Source organism: Trachemys scripta, chromosome 1, assembly GCF_013100865.1.
Source record: "Trachemys scripta elegans isolate TJP31775 chromosome 1, CAS_Tse_1.0, whole genome shotgun sequence".
NCBI classification, from domain to species: Eukaryota; Metazoa; Chordata; order Testudines; family Emydidae; genus Trachemys; species Trachemys scripta.
In genome coordinates this window covers 14,541,785-14,557,193 of record NC_048298.1, presented here as the reverse complement: position 1 = coordinate 14,557,193, position 15,409 = coordinate 14,541,785, and the positions used below count along the sequence as shown (strand labels likewise).

At 44.0% G+C, this 15,409-nt stretch overlaps 1 protein-coding gene across 1 annotated transcript in view; it reads left to right on the top strand.

The window, feature by feature from the left end:
- The first annotated feature begins 3,855 nt into the window (after positions 1-3,855).
- CCDC3 (coiled-coil domain containing 3) overlaps positions 3,856-15,409 on the top strand; it is a 71,889-nt gene continuing 60,335 nt past the window's right edge. Inside the window, exons 1-2 of the mRNA XM_034764982.1 lie at positions 3,856-4,476; positions 6,790-6,964. Coding sequence (XP_034620873.1) covers positions 4,103-4,476; positions 6,790-6,964 — 549 coding nt within the window. The 5' untranslated portion in view covers positions 3,856-4,102. The remainder of the gene's footprint in view (positions 4,477-6,789; positions 6,965-15,409) is intronic.

The following is a 15,409-nucleotide window of genomic DNA, read 5'->3' as shown; positions in this document are numbered from 1 at the left end:
GCAGCTATGGAATTGGTCACAGCTCACATGAGATATTCCCAAATCTGGTTTGAGGATTGTTGAGCCATCTCCAATTAGGTATTTGCAACACACACAAAACAAAACAAAGAACAATGAACCTTCCACTGAAACTGCTCTCCTCTATCTAGAAAGCTACCAATTTCTTATTTAGATGATTAATAAATAGTATCTACATAGCTATTCAAGTATAATAAAACTGCTCTAAATACACATGTATCTATCTAGGTATAAACACTCTTCATCAACTACTTTTGTCCTATGACAATGGTGCACCAAATACCCACATATGAACATGTGGATAATAATGCTGCACCAAGTACCTGTATATATATTCCTCCACAAAAAAACGGAGTTAACTTGGAGTTAAAGTTGGTAGACTTCTTTCCCAGGAATGCAAACCATACAAAACAAGGGCGGGGGGGAGAGGGGGGGACAGTTGAATAATTAAACAATCCACTCATCCATTCTCTTTCTCAACTTCAAATGCCTCCCTTCTATCACCCACAGACAATGTCTCCACCCTTGTCCAGGACAACTGACACAACAGACTTGACTCCAGCCTAGTTTATGAGTTTAGATTATTAATAGAATGGGTGTGGCCTGGATGAAAAACACGCTACATAGTTCTGTTCACGGTTTTGCATTGTGGTGCATAAGTATGTTATGATGTCAGATTGCTAAAGGTAGCTGTGATATATGATTTTCTATAATGGTTAGGAAGAGTTATGTTAATAGGTCAGCTATGCTTTTAGTGGTTATGAATTTGTTAGTAGTTTTTAATGTAGAAATTACAGAACATAAACTTGCATGTGTGTGTTGGTGTATTACACTTATGTTTGAGTTAAGGCTGCACCTTGGTTGGATGAAAATATATGGGCTGTCGGCAGTGAGAGAGAGATTCAACTGCTTATTTCCTTGCTATTCAAAATTTTAAAGATTTTTAAAACTTTTAAAGATTATCAAACATCCATATTCATAATGTAGTCCCCTTTGTAAGTATCAATGTTGCCAGATGTAACTGCTGATACAGCCAAACATTTCAAAACTAAATGTCATTGGAAAGCAGGGGTGCACAGTGGGGTAGGAAGAGCATGTTGACAAGGCCACCAGGACAATCTATGCAGGGGGGGCGGGGGGTGGGCATAGGATTCCCTGAATGGGAGAAACAGGATTTGTGAGAGAGGGGGTTTCCCCATGGCACTGCTGCCTTGGCCCCTGGGTGGTGAGGTTTGGAGATTATGGTTGTTTAGCTAGAGGAACCCAAGTAAATGTGAGAAAAACAGGGCAACATTTCAAAGAGGGAGTATTTTTAAATGTTTCCTTGGCAAACGTTAGTCAATATTTCTCTTTAAAAATTACATGGCCTATTCAAAAGTCCCTGGAAGAGTTACTGTGCCAAAAGTGGAGCCTAAATTCAATGACCGAAGTCTGACAGAGGGTTTAGTACTGTTTAAGTGCAATTTTCAATACAAACTTAACTAAGAGATTACTACCAATGTCTTCAGAATTGTTACATACAGCATTGCACAACAATACAATAGGGCCCAATTCAGCTCCTTTTGAACTCAATGGCGTTGAATCTTCAACTTCAGTCGGAGTTGGATCAGAACATTAGTTCTTATTTGCACCCAAAATCTGAAGAACAAACATGTGAACTATTCCCTAATAATCACAACTCTGGCCCAGTTTACAAAACAAAACAAAACAAAAAAAACCCTTACCCTGGAAGATTACATTTTAAAAATCACATGTAATTTGTTGATTCCTTGACCTTTATTATTATTTCTTTTTATTGTGGTTTCCCCATCAAGCTTTTCTTGACAATTATGAAACAATATGTTGCTCTCCAAGAAACGGATTCTGAAGAATGCTGAAAAAGATTTGAGTCCGTCAATCAAATTTACTCTAGAATGAGTGGGGGAAGGGGTGAATAAATTTTAAAAAAATCTGTTTCTAGGCAGATCTTTGATGTTTTTCCATAAAAATTATGAAGAACTAAGGTATAGGAGAACTGTCTACTAATGAAAAGTGAATATTGCATTTATTTAACATTAACATTGCTGCACGCTGATCCAGTGAGTAGTGTAGACATACTCTTAGTGAAGTTACTCCAGATTTACACCAGTGTCACTGAGAGCAGGAGTTGAGCCAGTGTTATTTAACTAACTTTGCATGATGTATAGCTGCTAACAAGACTGTTATAGGTGCCTTGGGCCTATTCCTGGCTCTTATCAACTTTAGTCGATCAGGTTTGGGCCCTTTGAGATCCTCAGATAAAGGGCAGTAATAATAAATGTAATTATTATTATAACAGAGTTGGGTGGTCTCCAGTGCCATTGGACTCAGGAAATACTTGTAAGAGGTGTGAGAACCAAATGCTCCCTCGTAGATGTATCCTGTTGCTGAAGTGGTAGTCAGAAACTTGTAGGGTGACCAGACAGCAAGTGTGAAAAATCAGGATGGGGGTGGGGGGTAATTGGAGCCTATATAAGAAAAAGACCCAAAAATTGGGACTGTCCCTATAAAATCGGGACATCTGGTCACCCTAAGTCAGAGCCTTGGAGATATTCTCCAAGGCCTAATAGTCCCGCTAACCAGAAGAGACCAAAATGTGCCGCTAGACACCTCTAGGTTGTGATGAGATAGGATAAGATGGTAGTAAGAGGTTGATGTGCTTGGGCCTGCCTTTCTATTTTTATCTTGTTTCTTGTGATTTAAAAAATGCCTAAAGCTAAGGATAGGAGCTTTTAAATATGTGTGATTGAAACAAATTAATATAGATAAGCAGTGCGGGAAAGCAGGAGGTGGAGGAGAGAAGTGGCCTGGGGTAACCTGTGGCTGGTCAGAAAAAATGGGCTGGCAGGAAGGGGTTCTCCCCTGCCCAGAGGTTGGTCTTCTTCCTCCTCATCTGCTGTGCATTGAATGAGAGAGAGAGGGAGGGAGGTTAAGAGGAATTCTCCCACTCTTCCCCTTCCCACTGGGTGGGGGAAAGGAGGATACAGGGAAACTGTAGTCCACACATTCTCCTTTGCTTTCTTCTTCAATCATCCCTCACTTCACCATCTCAATCCCGCTTCCTTTCATTTCTTACCCCATTCCTCTTCTCCCACTCTAATTCTATGACTCAGTCTCCACTACCCCTTATCATCCACTCCTCACCCCATTCTGCCTACCTGCGTTCTTATGTAGGGTGCCCTCAGCACCACTGACTCCGAGTGCCTGACAAACACCGTCATTCTAGTCTATTATTTGCACTGCAGCAGCACCCACAGATCCCCACCGTGCCAGGCACTGTACAAACCCACCGTTCCTGCCCCAGCACGGGCGCAGGGGTCTGCCCACCCAGAACCAGCTGCAGGAGTGGGGACCAAAGCACCTTCATGCGTTTTATCTCCACACGGGTGGACAGGGACATAGCTTTCTCATTTGACAGATGGGGGAGCTGGGACGCAGCTCCCCAAAAGCAGGGAGTAAAGCTTTCAGTGGGAGTAAAGCACCGAAATACCTTTGAGGATCTGGGCCAGGGAGATTAAGTGAGGTGCTCAAGGGCACAGAGAGAGGCAGAGCCAGAGATGGTTTGCAGTCCAGATCTGCGTCCCAGCCACAAGGCATCTCCCTTACTCCTGCTTCTCCTCCATCACTCTTCGTTTCCCCTTCTCCCCACCTACCCCCCCGTCTCAAAACCCCTCCCCAGCCCGCCCGAGCCCAAGACAGGCTGCGGCCGGGGGCCGTGTTCCCCCCGCAGGCAGACGCGCAGGGGCAGCAGACGCCTTGCTCCGATTTTGAAACGTCCCCTGTGCGCCTGCGCTCCCGCTGCTGCCTGTAGCCGGTGCGAGGCTGGTTCTGGGCAAAGCGCAGCGGCCGGGCTGCTGTCACTGCCCCTCCCTCGCTCCCCGTGTGACTCCAATTGGGCGCCGCCTGGTTGATCGGTGGGGCTCAGCCCCCAGTCACCAGCCCCTGCCTTACCCACAAGCGGGTTCCGTGCGCGGGGATCCAGTTTCACGCGGTGCAGCAGCCCAGTAGCAGCAGTTTTTGCCTTGGGAAGCCAAAGTGTCCGGCGTGTGCTGCGCGTTCATCCATCATGCGGCACATGCTGCTGCTAGCCCTGCTGAACCTTGGAAGGCAGCTCAACCCGTGCTGGGGCTGTCAGCTGCCCTCAGACTGGAGACCCTTGAGTGAAAGCTGCAGGGCTGAGCTGGCAGAGATCATAGTGTACGCCAAGGTGCTGGCACTCCACCCGGAGATGTACAGCATGTATAATTACCTGCCCTGGCAATATGAAGCCAGCGAGGGGGGGCTCTTTTACTCGGCTGAGATAGAGATGCTGTGTGACCAGGCTTGGGGAAGCATGCTGGAAGTCCCTGCAGGCTCCCGGCTGAACCTCACTGGACTGGGCTACTTCTCCTGTCACTCCCACACAGTCATGCAGGATTACTCTTACTTCTTCTTTCTCAGGTGAGTAAAAACGTGTGACCCAGGCCCTGCTTGAAAATGAGAGAGAACATTTGCTCCTTCATACATGCTCTGCACTTCTATAACACTTTCACCCCAGCATCTCAAAGCACTTTGGGTGCAGCTGAATCTCTAGAGCTTCTCCGAGGCAAACAACAGTTAGCCCGGTACGTTTTCTGTAACTAAAATACACAGGGAGCCACCAGCAATGACTTAATGTTGTATAGTGAGTGAATAAAAGGAAATATTCTCTGGTGTGTAACTATATCATGGATGAGCCTTGTACATTTCTGTTAGAGATAATATTACCGAGCTGCAGCACGTGTGGGAGAGCAAGTCTCCTTACTTTGGATAGTGGAGTTTCATACTCCTTGTTGCTCAGGTAGGTACAAATTCACCTAGCAGAGAAGACGTGAATGTTACGCATTTCAAAGGAGAATACTTTTTGTTGTGATTTTTCTTGGAAGGAGTGGTGCTTAATTAGTGCTTTCCTAGACTACAGAAAGTGGAAACAAACGTGTTCAATTTATTTGAAATCTAGCGTGTGTGACAGACATATCTATAACAACAAAAATCGAACAATGCGTTTTACTGTAGCTTGTTTATAGTTGGTGTGGTTTGGATCTTACATTTTCAGTGTTCAATATTTACATTGTTCTGTAAAATGTAATCTGTGTCAGTTTCTTTGATGTGAAGTGCTGTATAACTAGCCAGCTGAAGTATGTAAATGCACCATGATATATGCAGACAGTTTGGAAAGTTGTCCTTTAGAATGTTTTCGACAGACAAGTTGGTATGTTCATGGAGGATAGGTCTATCAATGGCTATTAGCCAAGATGGTCAGGAACACAGCCCCATGCTCTGTGTGTCCCTAAACCTCTGACTGTCAGAAGCTAGGACTGGATGAGAGGATAGCTTACTCAGTAAATTGCCCTGTTCTGTTAATTCCCTCTGAAGCATCTGGCACTGGCCACTGTCAGAAAAAAGGAGACTGAGCTAAATGGACCATTGGTCTGACCCAGTACGGCCATTCTTATGTTCAGGTTTAGAACTGAGCATGTTATTGGTTTTTGTCCAACTTGAGATAGAGGGTGTAAAGTTTTTCAAGCATTCTAGCTAATAACTGAGATGCAAATCAAGTTATCTTTTGAAAACTAAACTCAGTAAAAGTGATTCACCCCCCCCTCCCATATCTGTTTTAGAAGCCTGCAGCAGATAAAATACTAAATGATGAAGAATCACTTTCTAAAGAAAAATAAACATCCCAGCAGATGGCATTTGTTCCCATCTTGTTGCTAATTTGTGCTCAGTGATTTGTGGTATTAACTTCTTAGTGATCTTGCTCATTTACAAACCATGGTAATGTCTTTCATGACCAAAAGGATACAACATTTCAAAACAATAATTTGGCATTCCTATAGAACAGATTTATTTTGAGCTGTTATTTAACTGTGTACAGCTCAGCCTCTCTTTGTTTCTATGAAACCACAGTAGGTACACTAGATTCTGGTCAGTTTTACAGGCTGGATAGGTGCCAGTGTCTATTCTCCCAAAAGTTTGGCACATGGGTTTAGCACTGATCCCCAAGTATTTACTCAGAAGATTTCTCTTTGCTCTTCTGGGTACTAGCCAAATCCTCATTTTATTCTAATCAAAAGAATAAGAATAAGAAACTACAATGTGGAAATAAAGCCATCACAGTGAACCTTTAATCCAAAAATATTTGTGAAATTCACTCAGTAGCTTGTTTAGAAACACTCAGTGTATCTCAATCCAGGGGAGTAGTGGCAGAGAAGCATAACAAAACATGTTTTGATGGTGCCTCCTAATGTCTCTAAAAGCTAATTTTGTATTAGTTATTAATGGATTATTTTAAATTGTGCTCATCTAGATCTGTGGGTACCTGGAAAGAAATGGCAAACTAAAGCATAGAAAAATCAAACAAATGCCCAAAATATAGGACCATCCCAAATTATGCCCCCAGTTGTGCAATTGGCCCTCGGTGGGAGGACCCCTGTGCCCCTGAGGAGCCCCATTGACATCGGTGTGGTTGCAGGGACCTGCCTGTGTGGAACTCATTGCAGGATTGGAGCCGATTGGGCAGAACCATTGCTAGTTTACAGTGCTGTCATGATAGCGGCTGTCATGGACCAATGGCTGTTTACACCCTCTATGAATATATGCCTAGGAGTCTCCTGCCACCCAGTGTAGCCCATTCAGGCAACAGTCCTGGTATAGGCGAGAAACACATCATAGATGGGGGGAAAATACCCCATGATTTGACATGACGTAAGTACGATCTGATTTTTGTTTCAGAATGGATGAGAATTATAACCTCCTTCCTCACGGAGTAAATTTCCAGGATGCAATATTTCCAGACACACAGGAGAACAGAAGGATGTTTTCCAGTCTCTTCCAGTTTTCCAATTGCTCTCAGGCGCACCATGTCATAACTTTCTCCAGTGACTGGGAGATTCAAGAGGACAACAGGGTAAGCCTCAGTGGGTAGGTGTATCCCCACATCACTTGCAAACACAAGTGTGTGAAATATACAGCAGTTGCAATTGATGGTACCTTTCTTCTAGATGGTCATGTAATGTTTTAACGTAACATGGTATTGCCACAAGCAGACTCCCTGCTCTGGTCTTATCTGAAATGCTTGAATGTTCCAAGTGGGATATTGTTTCAGCCAGTGTTTTCTGTATTATGAAGCTTCTAACCTCACTCTTGCTGGCACCAAATCTATGTCCTTGATTGGGTCACTCTGCACGCTAAAAACACATTTTTAGTAAGCAAAGTCTCAGATGCAGATACCACTGGTGGGTGTGTCTACAATGGCTTTTGGCCTTTGCGGGGGGAGGGGGGGGGGGCGACATGTGTGTCACTTGCAGGTTTAAAATAAACAGGGGAAATACTTTGTTAGCAGTTTTGGTGGGGACAAGTCATGCTTATTTACAGAATTAAAACTTTTGGATTATGTTTTTTCTGCCATTGCTGATAGTTTTATGAAGTTGGTGGTTTCTCCAAGGAGCTATGAGAATTGAAAGTGTCTCTCTAGCTTAGGAATGACTGGATATTTGTCATTGGTTGCAACTTCTGTCATGCTGATTCATGCAAGGTCTACGAAACCACTGTTTACACGTAGGAGAAGGAGCTCTATTGCCTTGTTCGGGAGAATGATGGTAGAAGCTCAATAGCCAATTGAAGGGCTCTTATTTACAAGCTGGCTCATAGCCAGCATAGGAAGTTTTAGCTCCTGGTTTTCCAGCTGGCCAGAGGTGCAAAATAATCAGAACACCGCTCAGGTCAGAGAGCAGTCACCATCAGGTGGAATTTTTATAGAACCCTGGGGGTTTAACTGTTTAACACTAATTTTCAATCATGTATTGGGGTGGGCCATAGAAATCAGGTGGTTTTTAAGAGGGTGGCGACGATTTATCCTACAAACAGATCCCATAGTTATAGAAATATTAGGACAGGAGATAGGACAGGCTTGTAGTCAAGGCACAGGGCTGGGAATCAGGGTAGTCTAGATCCAAACCTACTTCAGTTTCTCCATCTGTAAAATGTGGAGAATACTTACAGGTTACAAAACACTTTGAGATTTAGGTGTAAATCCGCCCACACTGGGAAAGCCCTGCTGGTCCTCTGCTCCAGATCAGGGATCTGGATTTGAGCAGATAGGGGATAGCTTCTATGTTCAGACTCCAGTCTGAACCGCCTCAGAGTCTGAGATGTTTGCAGGCACGGTCTTGATTTGGGCTCAACTCTACAATTAATTAATGGGGAGGGAGGTTTAACTGAATTTTCAGTTCTCCAGAGGCTGCTTGGGGTGAACATTCGGCAGCAAGGAAGGAGGTGAAGGGCATTTTATTCAACTTGTTTCACCCATCCCTGTTAATACACAGGGATAGTGCAGGGGGACTGGGAGCTGCATTCTCCAGCCCTCAAAGGCCACTTGGCAGGCAGGGGAACGTTGCGGGCATAAATCTTGACGAGGTGGCTCCTACACCAGCACTGCTCCAGGTAATGAGAAAGAGGATGGGGCATATTCAGAACAGTGAAGGGAACGGGATGTGGCAGAGAAGAGCTCAGCTATACCATGTGCTCCGGTGGACCCTTTGCAGCCCTTACTACAGCCAGGGGCAGGCAGCCCTGAATCAAGGAGCAGCGACCAGCCCCGTAACTGTCAATGGGTTGGATATAGTGGAGGATCAGGGCCTGAATCACTTTGGTCAGAAAAACCTCTTGTCAGCACAGCATATATTTAAAACCATTGTTTTAATATGACCCTCCCGTGCTGCACAGTTTTCCACGTGCCTTAGTAGAATGGCTCCAAATCGAGTTGACTTCGCTGGCATAGCACCTGGCTATGCCAGCAGTGAATCTGGCCCATTCACTTTCATGGAAGTCACAAGGCAAAATCCCCAAAGGCCCCTTGGGGAAACAAACAAATGTAGCAAAAGTGTGTTTCAACTGTTGTGCTCTCTGACCAGCTTCCAGCGTGGAATTATTTTAGCTGCTTGCTTTACAGGTTTGGACTGAGATTTTTATCCACACTGAGTGGATAAATTCCATCCAATTAACAGGCACCTTGTCTCCCCTCCACCTCCCTTTACAATAAAAAGTAAAAGCTTCCTTTGCACAATTTAAAAACCATCCAGGGTGGCCTCTCTCTCATTCATCTGGGGTCCCCTAATGTCTCTGTTCTCCAAGCTGAGTGCTGGTTTTCCTTTGAACTGTCCCTTCAGGCAGGCGTTCCCCACCCTTGGGAAGGGCTGCAATGATGTGGAGGTGTCAGGGTTTTATCCTCACTCCTTCATGAAAAAAGAGTAATAGAAGTGTCTCCTTCCAAAGGTAGTGCCTGATCTCCTCTGTTGACCGCATGTTTAGGCCTTGTGTACACTACAGTTTAAGTCGATGCAAGTTATGTCGCTCAGGGATGTGAAAAAATCCACCTCCTGAACAAAGTAACTTGCATCGACTTAATGCTGTGTCCACACCGCGCTATGTTGGTAGGAGACGCTCTCCCGCTGACATAGCTTCTGCCTCTCATTGAGGTGGATTAATTACATTGACAGGAGAGCGCGCTCCCATTGATGTGGTGTGTCTTCACCAGATACACTTAATTGACGCCGCTGCGGCATGGTAGTGAAGAAAAGCCCTTAGTGTCTTCTTCACTTCTTCCCCATATCAGACAAATGCCATGCCTGTGATTTCCCCATTGTTCTCTCCCATTTCCCTCAGTTATACTCATCCTACCAAAATCCAAACTATTTCAATTTCCAAATCCTGCCAGCTGAACAACCTCTCGTTCCCTTTTAAACTGAAAGGTACTATAAATGCTGAGTTCCCATTGCAGTAAATGAGTGAGTTTTCGGGAAAAATTGATATTGTTCCTTCAAGCTTTTAAAAGTAAAAAACTATTAAAGGGGCGCCCAGAGGGGAAAGGAGGCAACACAACAGGGGACTGTCTCTTTGACACTGTCAGGCTTTAGGATTCCTATGTGGAGGTACAGAGTTATTTTCTGGACTCGCCCTGTTAATCAGACCAGAGGGGTCTCATTAGCTGATTTGCATTAGTATAAATGGCTACACAAGGTGCAGGGCAGTGGAAATCAAGCACCAAGGGTTTCTTTGAGGTAACTGAGAGCCTGTCAGGGAGAAGAAGTCATGGGAATAACCAGCCTAGGAGGCTTGGGCTAAGGTCTATGCTGAAGTGTTAGTCACAAACCTGCACACAGGCAACCTGGGATTCTGGTCACTCGGCCTTGGATTCTGGGCCGCCAGGCTGTTTGGCAACACCCCAGTGGCTGAGCAGCCCTTTTTAGTACATTAATGCTCATTCTAGTAAGGGAAGGGGTTAGAAAACATGACCTAAACATTGCCTGCCAAACTTTAATTTGCCTAGTTCACCACGACTGGGGGGAGGGGGGAAAATCATCCACACACCAGGCATTCTATAAGAAAAACAAGATCTCACTGTGGAGCCATGGAACGTGCAGGCTCTAGTGGACAACAATAACACCTGAAAGACATACAGCATTAATTGCAACGGAAGCTACTAAATATAGCATTGACATAGCTGCCCTTAGTGAAACCAAACTTGCAGTCGAAGGGTCATAAAGGACCCTTCGGAGGTGGCTACATCTTCTTTTGGAAAGGGAAACCAGCGGAGGAAGACAGAATTGATGGCATTGTTCCTGTTAGAAACAGCCTCCTGAAATCACTGAAAGACCTTACCTGTAGGCAAAACTGAATGCCTAGTGACTCTACAAGTTCCCATTGGAAATTCATGCTTTGCAGCTCTTGTCAATGCTTATGCTCCAACCATGAACAGTACAGAAAAAATAAATCAACCGTTCTATTCTGGTTTGATTATGTCATTCTAATCTTAGGGGAGACAAACTCCTACTCCTGGGAGACTTTAATGCCAGACTCAGAAAAGTCAGTGAGGCTTGAAGTGGTGTGATAAAGAACAGTGGAGTTGGAAAAATGAACAGTGGTCTTCTTCTACTCAGCAAGTGTGCTGAACATGAGCTCATTCTTGCTACAAGCTTTAGGAAAGCAGACAAATACAAAACTTCCTGGATGCATCCAAGATCAAAGCACTGGCATCTGACTATGTCATTATACAGCAAAGAGATATCAGGGACATCACAATCACTAGAGCCAAGTAAGGAGCAAACTGTTGGGCTGGCCACAGGATGATCGGAGCCATTTTCAGTTTCCACATTGTTGCCCCTCAGTGAAATAAAGAATTCTGAACAGATTTAAACTGAAACTGAACATAGCAAAGTTGAGACATTCATTTAATCAAGACAAACTGAAGGAAAACAAAGGAAAAATTTGATAGCATTACATCCTCACCCAAGAACACACTCAAAAAGTGGAACATATTCACATCAGCCATCCTTCAAGACTTGGAAGACAGCACCAGGATAGGTTTGATGAAAATGATGAAATAAAAAAGATCCTTCAGGAAAAGAACGAACAATGTTTCTGTGTTGACAAAACAAAGAATCAGTATCAAAGAAGGATAAAGTCAAATACGGCTTCATGTCCTTCAGGATAACTGGGGGACAAAGAAAGTGGAAATACAAGCTTACATCGATATAAACAACATAAAGTTGTTTTAGGACTCCCTGAAGGCCATTTAAGGGCCATCGAAATGGACCAGCTCCATAAAGCTGTTCAGATGAATCTACCTCAATTAAAAAAAAAAAAAAGGCATCTCTGAAAGATAGGGGCAGCACTTTGCTGAGCTACTCAACCATCCTTCTACTGTCAGCCAACAAGTGCTAGAGGAACTAACCCAGCACCCTATACATGAAGAAATTGCCCAGTTGCCTACTGTTGAGGAAGTGCAAAAGCTATCAAACAAATTAAGTCAGGTAAATCACCAGGCAAAGACAGCATGCTGCTGTAATCTTTAAACTTGCAGGCCCCAAAACTGTCATCTATACAAAATTATTAAGGATATCTGGGAAACTGAGAAAATTCCTCAGGATTTCAAAAATGCAATAATAGTTTTATAGTTACACAATACAAAAATAAAGGCAACAAATCTGACTGTGGCTACTACCTGGGCCTCTCCCTGCTATCTGTAAGTGGCAAAATCCTCGGTTGTACCTTGCTCAATTGGCTTGTCAAAACAGTATCAGAAAAGCTTCTACAAGAGGCCCTATGTGGGTTTAAATCAGGTCAAAGCATCACAGACATGATTTTCATTGAGAGAGAGAGAGAGAGAGAGAGAGAGATATTCAGGAACAATGCATTGAACAAAATACAGAACTCTACGCTGTCTTCATTGATCTAAAAAAATAATTTGCAACTGTGAGCAGAAATGGCCTGTGGAAAATTCTTGAAAAGTGTGGCTGCCCCACCAAATTCATTATTGTACGTCAATTCCACAAAGACATGACTGGGCAAATGCTCTCAGAGGGTGGCCTCTGTAAACCATTCCCCATAGCTAAGGGTGTGAAACAAGGCTGTGTGCTGGCACCAGTCCTCTTTGGTTTCTTCTTTGTAGCTGTTCTAAATTACACAACTGACAACCTTCAAAAGGGCATCTACACAAGGTACAGAACTTATGGAAAACTCTTCAATCTCCAAAGGCTTTCTGCAAAAAGCAAAGGCCTTGAGGAACTCCTATCTGAAGCTCTTTTTGCGGATTATGGTTCCCTACTTAATCATAGTGAAAAGTGACCTACTGTTTATGCTTGACAGATTCTAAGAGACCACTAAACAGTTTGGACATGCTGTCAGCCTGGAAAAAACTGAAGTCCTCTTCCAACCAGTCCCGGCAACCACTACCACTGAACCAAATATCATAGACTCATAGACTTTAAGGTCAGAAGGGACCATTATGATCATCTGGTCTGACCCCCTGCATGCTGCAGGCCATAAAACCGTCCCTACCTCTTCCCTGGACTCTGCCGTTGAAGTCCCCAATCCCGTTTTTAGTGACCTCAATCGGCAGAGACCCTCCTGCTAGTGATCCCTGCCCCATGCTGCGGAGGAAGGCGAAAAACCTCCAGAGGCTCAGCCAATCTGCCCTGGAGGAAAATTCCTTCCCGACCCCAAATATGGCGATCAGTAAGACCCCGAGCATATAGGCAAGAGTCTCCAGCCTGACCCCTGTTAGCCATTTTACTATTTACCCACCATTGCTTGGTTTTCCTTGACTACTATGTTTTACCATTAAACCATTCCCTCCATAAACTTATCTAACTTAATCTTAAAGCCAGACAGGTCCGTCGCCCCCACCGTTTCCCTCGGAAGGCCGTTCCAATATTTCACCCCTCTGACGGTCAGAAACCTTCGTCTAATTTCAAGCCTGAACTTCCCCACGGCCAGTTTATATCCATTCGTTCTCGTATCCACACTAGTACTAAGCTGGAATAATTCCTCTCCCTCCCTTGTATTAATCCCTCTAATATATTTAAAGATAGCAATCATATCCCCCCTCAGCCTTCGCTTTGTCAGACTAAACAACCCAAGCTCCTCTAGTCTCCTTTCATATGACAGGTTTTCCATTCCTCTGATCATCCTAGTGGCCCTTCTCTGCACCCGTTCCAGTTTGAGTTCATCTTTTTTAAACATGGGAGACCAGAACTGCACACAGTACTCCAAATGAGGTCTCACCAGCGCCTTGTACAACGGAAGCAGGACCTCCTTATCCCTACTAGATATACCTCTCCTAATGCATCCCAAGACAGCATTGGCTTTTTTCACCGCCACGTCACATTGCCGACTCATAGTCATCCTGCGGTCTACAAGGACCCCTAGGTCCTTCTCCTCTTCCGTTACTTCTAACCAATGCGTCCCCATCTTGTAACTAAAATTGTTATTAGTCATCCCCAAATGCATCACCTTACACTTTTCACTATTAAATTTCATCCTATTTCTGATACTCCAATTCACAAGCTCATTCAAGTCTCCCTGCAGAATATCCCTATCCTCCTCCGAATTTACAACGCCTCCCACCTTCGTATCATCCGCAAACTTTATCAGCCCACTCCTGCAATCGGTTCCGAGGTCAGTTATAAATAGATTAAATAAAATGGGTCCCAAAACCGAACCTTGAGGCACTCCACTAGTAACCTCCCTCCAACCCGACAATTCACCCTTTAATACGACCCGCTGCATTCTCCCCATTAACCAATTCCTTATCCACCTCTGGATTTTCATATCGATCCCCATGTTTTTCAGTTTAACCAATAATTCCTCATGGGGTACAGTATCAAACGCTTTACTGAAATCCAGGTATATTAGGTCCACCGCATTTCCCTTATCTAATAAGTCCGTTACTTTCTCAAAGAAGGAGATCAGATTTGTTTGGTACGATCTGCCCTTCGTAAAACTATGTTGTAATTTATCGCAATTGCCATTAACCTCCAAGTCCTCAACTAGTTTCTCTTTCAGAATTTTCTCTAACACCTTGCACACTACAGATGTTAAACTTACAGGCCTGTAGTTACCCGGATCACCTTTTTTCCCCTTTCTTAAAAATAGGAACCACATTAGCTATTCTCCAGTCTAACGGGACCACCCCTGAGTTTACAGATTCATTAAATATTATCGCTAATGGGCCTGCTATTTCCTGCGCCAATTCCTTCAATATTCTCGGATGAAGATCGTCTGGTCTTCCCGACTTAGCCCCATTAAGGTGTTCAAGTTTTATTTCTACCTCGGATACGGTAATCCCCCATCCTGAATGCCCCTCTGTAGTGGTGCTAGTATCCCTAATACCTTCATTGGCCTCATTAAACACCGATGCAAAATATTCATTGAGATATTGCGCCATGCCTAGATTGTCTTTAATCTCCTCTCTAACTATAGTCTTCAGCGGTCCCACTTCTTCTTTCTTTGCTTTCTTCCTATTTATGTGGCTGTAAAATCTCTTACTGTTGCTTTTAATTCCCCTCGCTAGGTCCAACTCTACACGGCCTTTGGCCTTTCTCACTCTATCTCTACATTCTCTGACTTCACTTAGGTACATTTCCTTACTGATCCCTCCCCTCTTCCACTCTTTGTGCGCTTTCTGTTTTTTCCTAATCGCCCCTTTGAGTCGGTCGCTCATCCAACTCGGTCTAAATCTCTTGCTTAGTAATCTTTTCCCCTTTTTTTGAATACAGGCCTCCGACAGCTCATGCATCTTTAACTTGAAGTAATCCCAGGCTTCTTCTGCCTTTAGATCCATTAATATGTTTGCCCAATCCACTTCCCTTATCAGTCCCCTTAATTTGTTAAAATTGGCCTTTTTAAAATTATAAACCCTAGTCTTTGACTTAATTCTGTTACTCCTTCCATGTAGTTTAAACCAAATTAGCTCATGATCACTGGAGCCCAAACTGTCCCCTACTACCACTTCCTCAACGAGGTCCTCACTACTTACCAGAATCAAATCTAAAATGGCCTCCCCCCTTGTCGG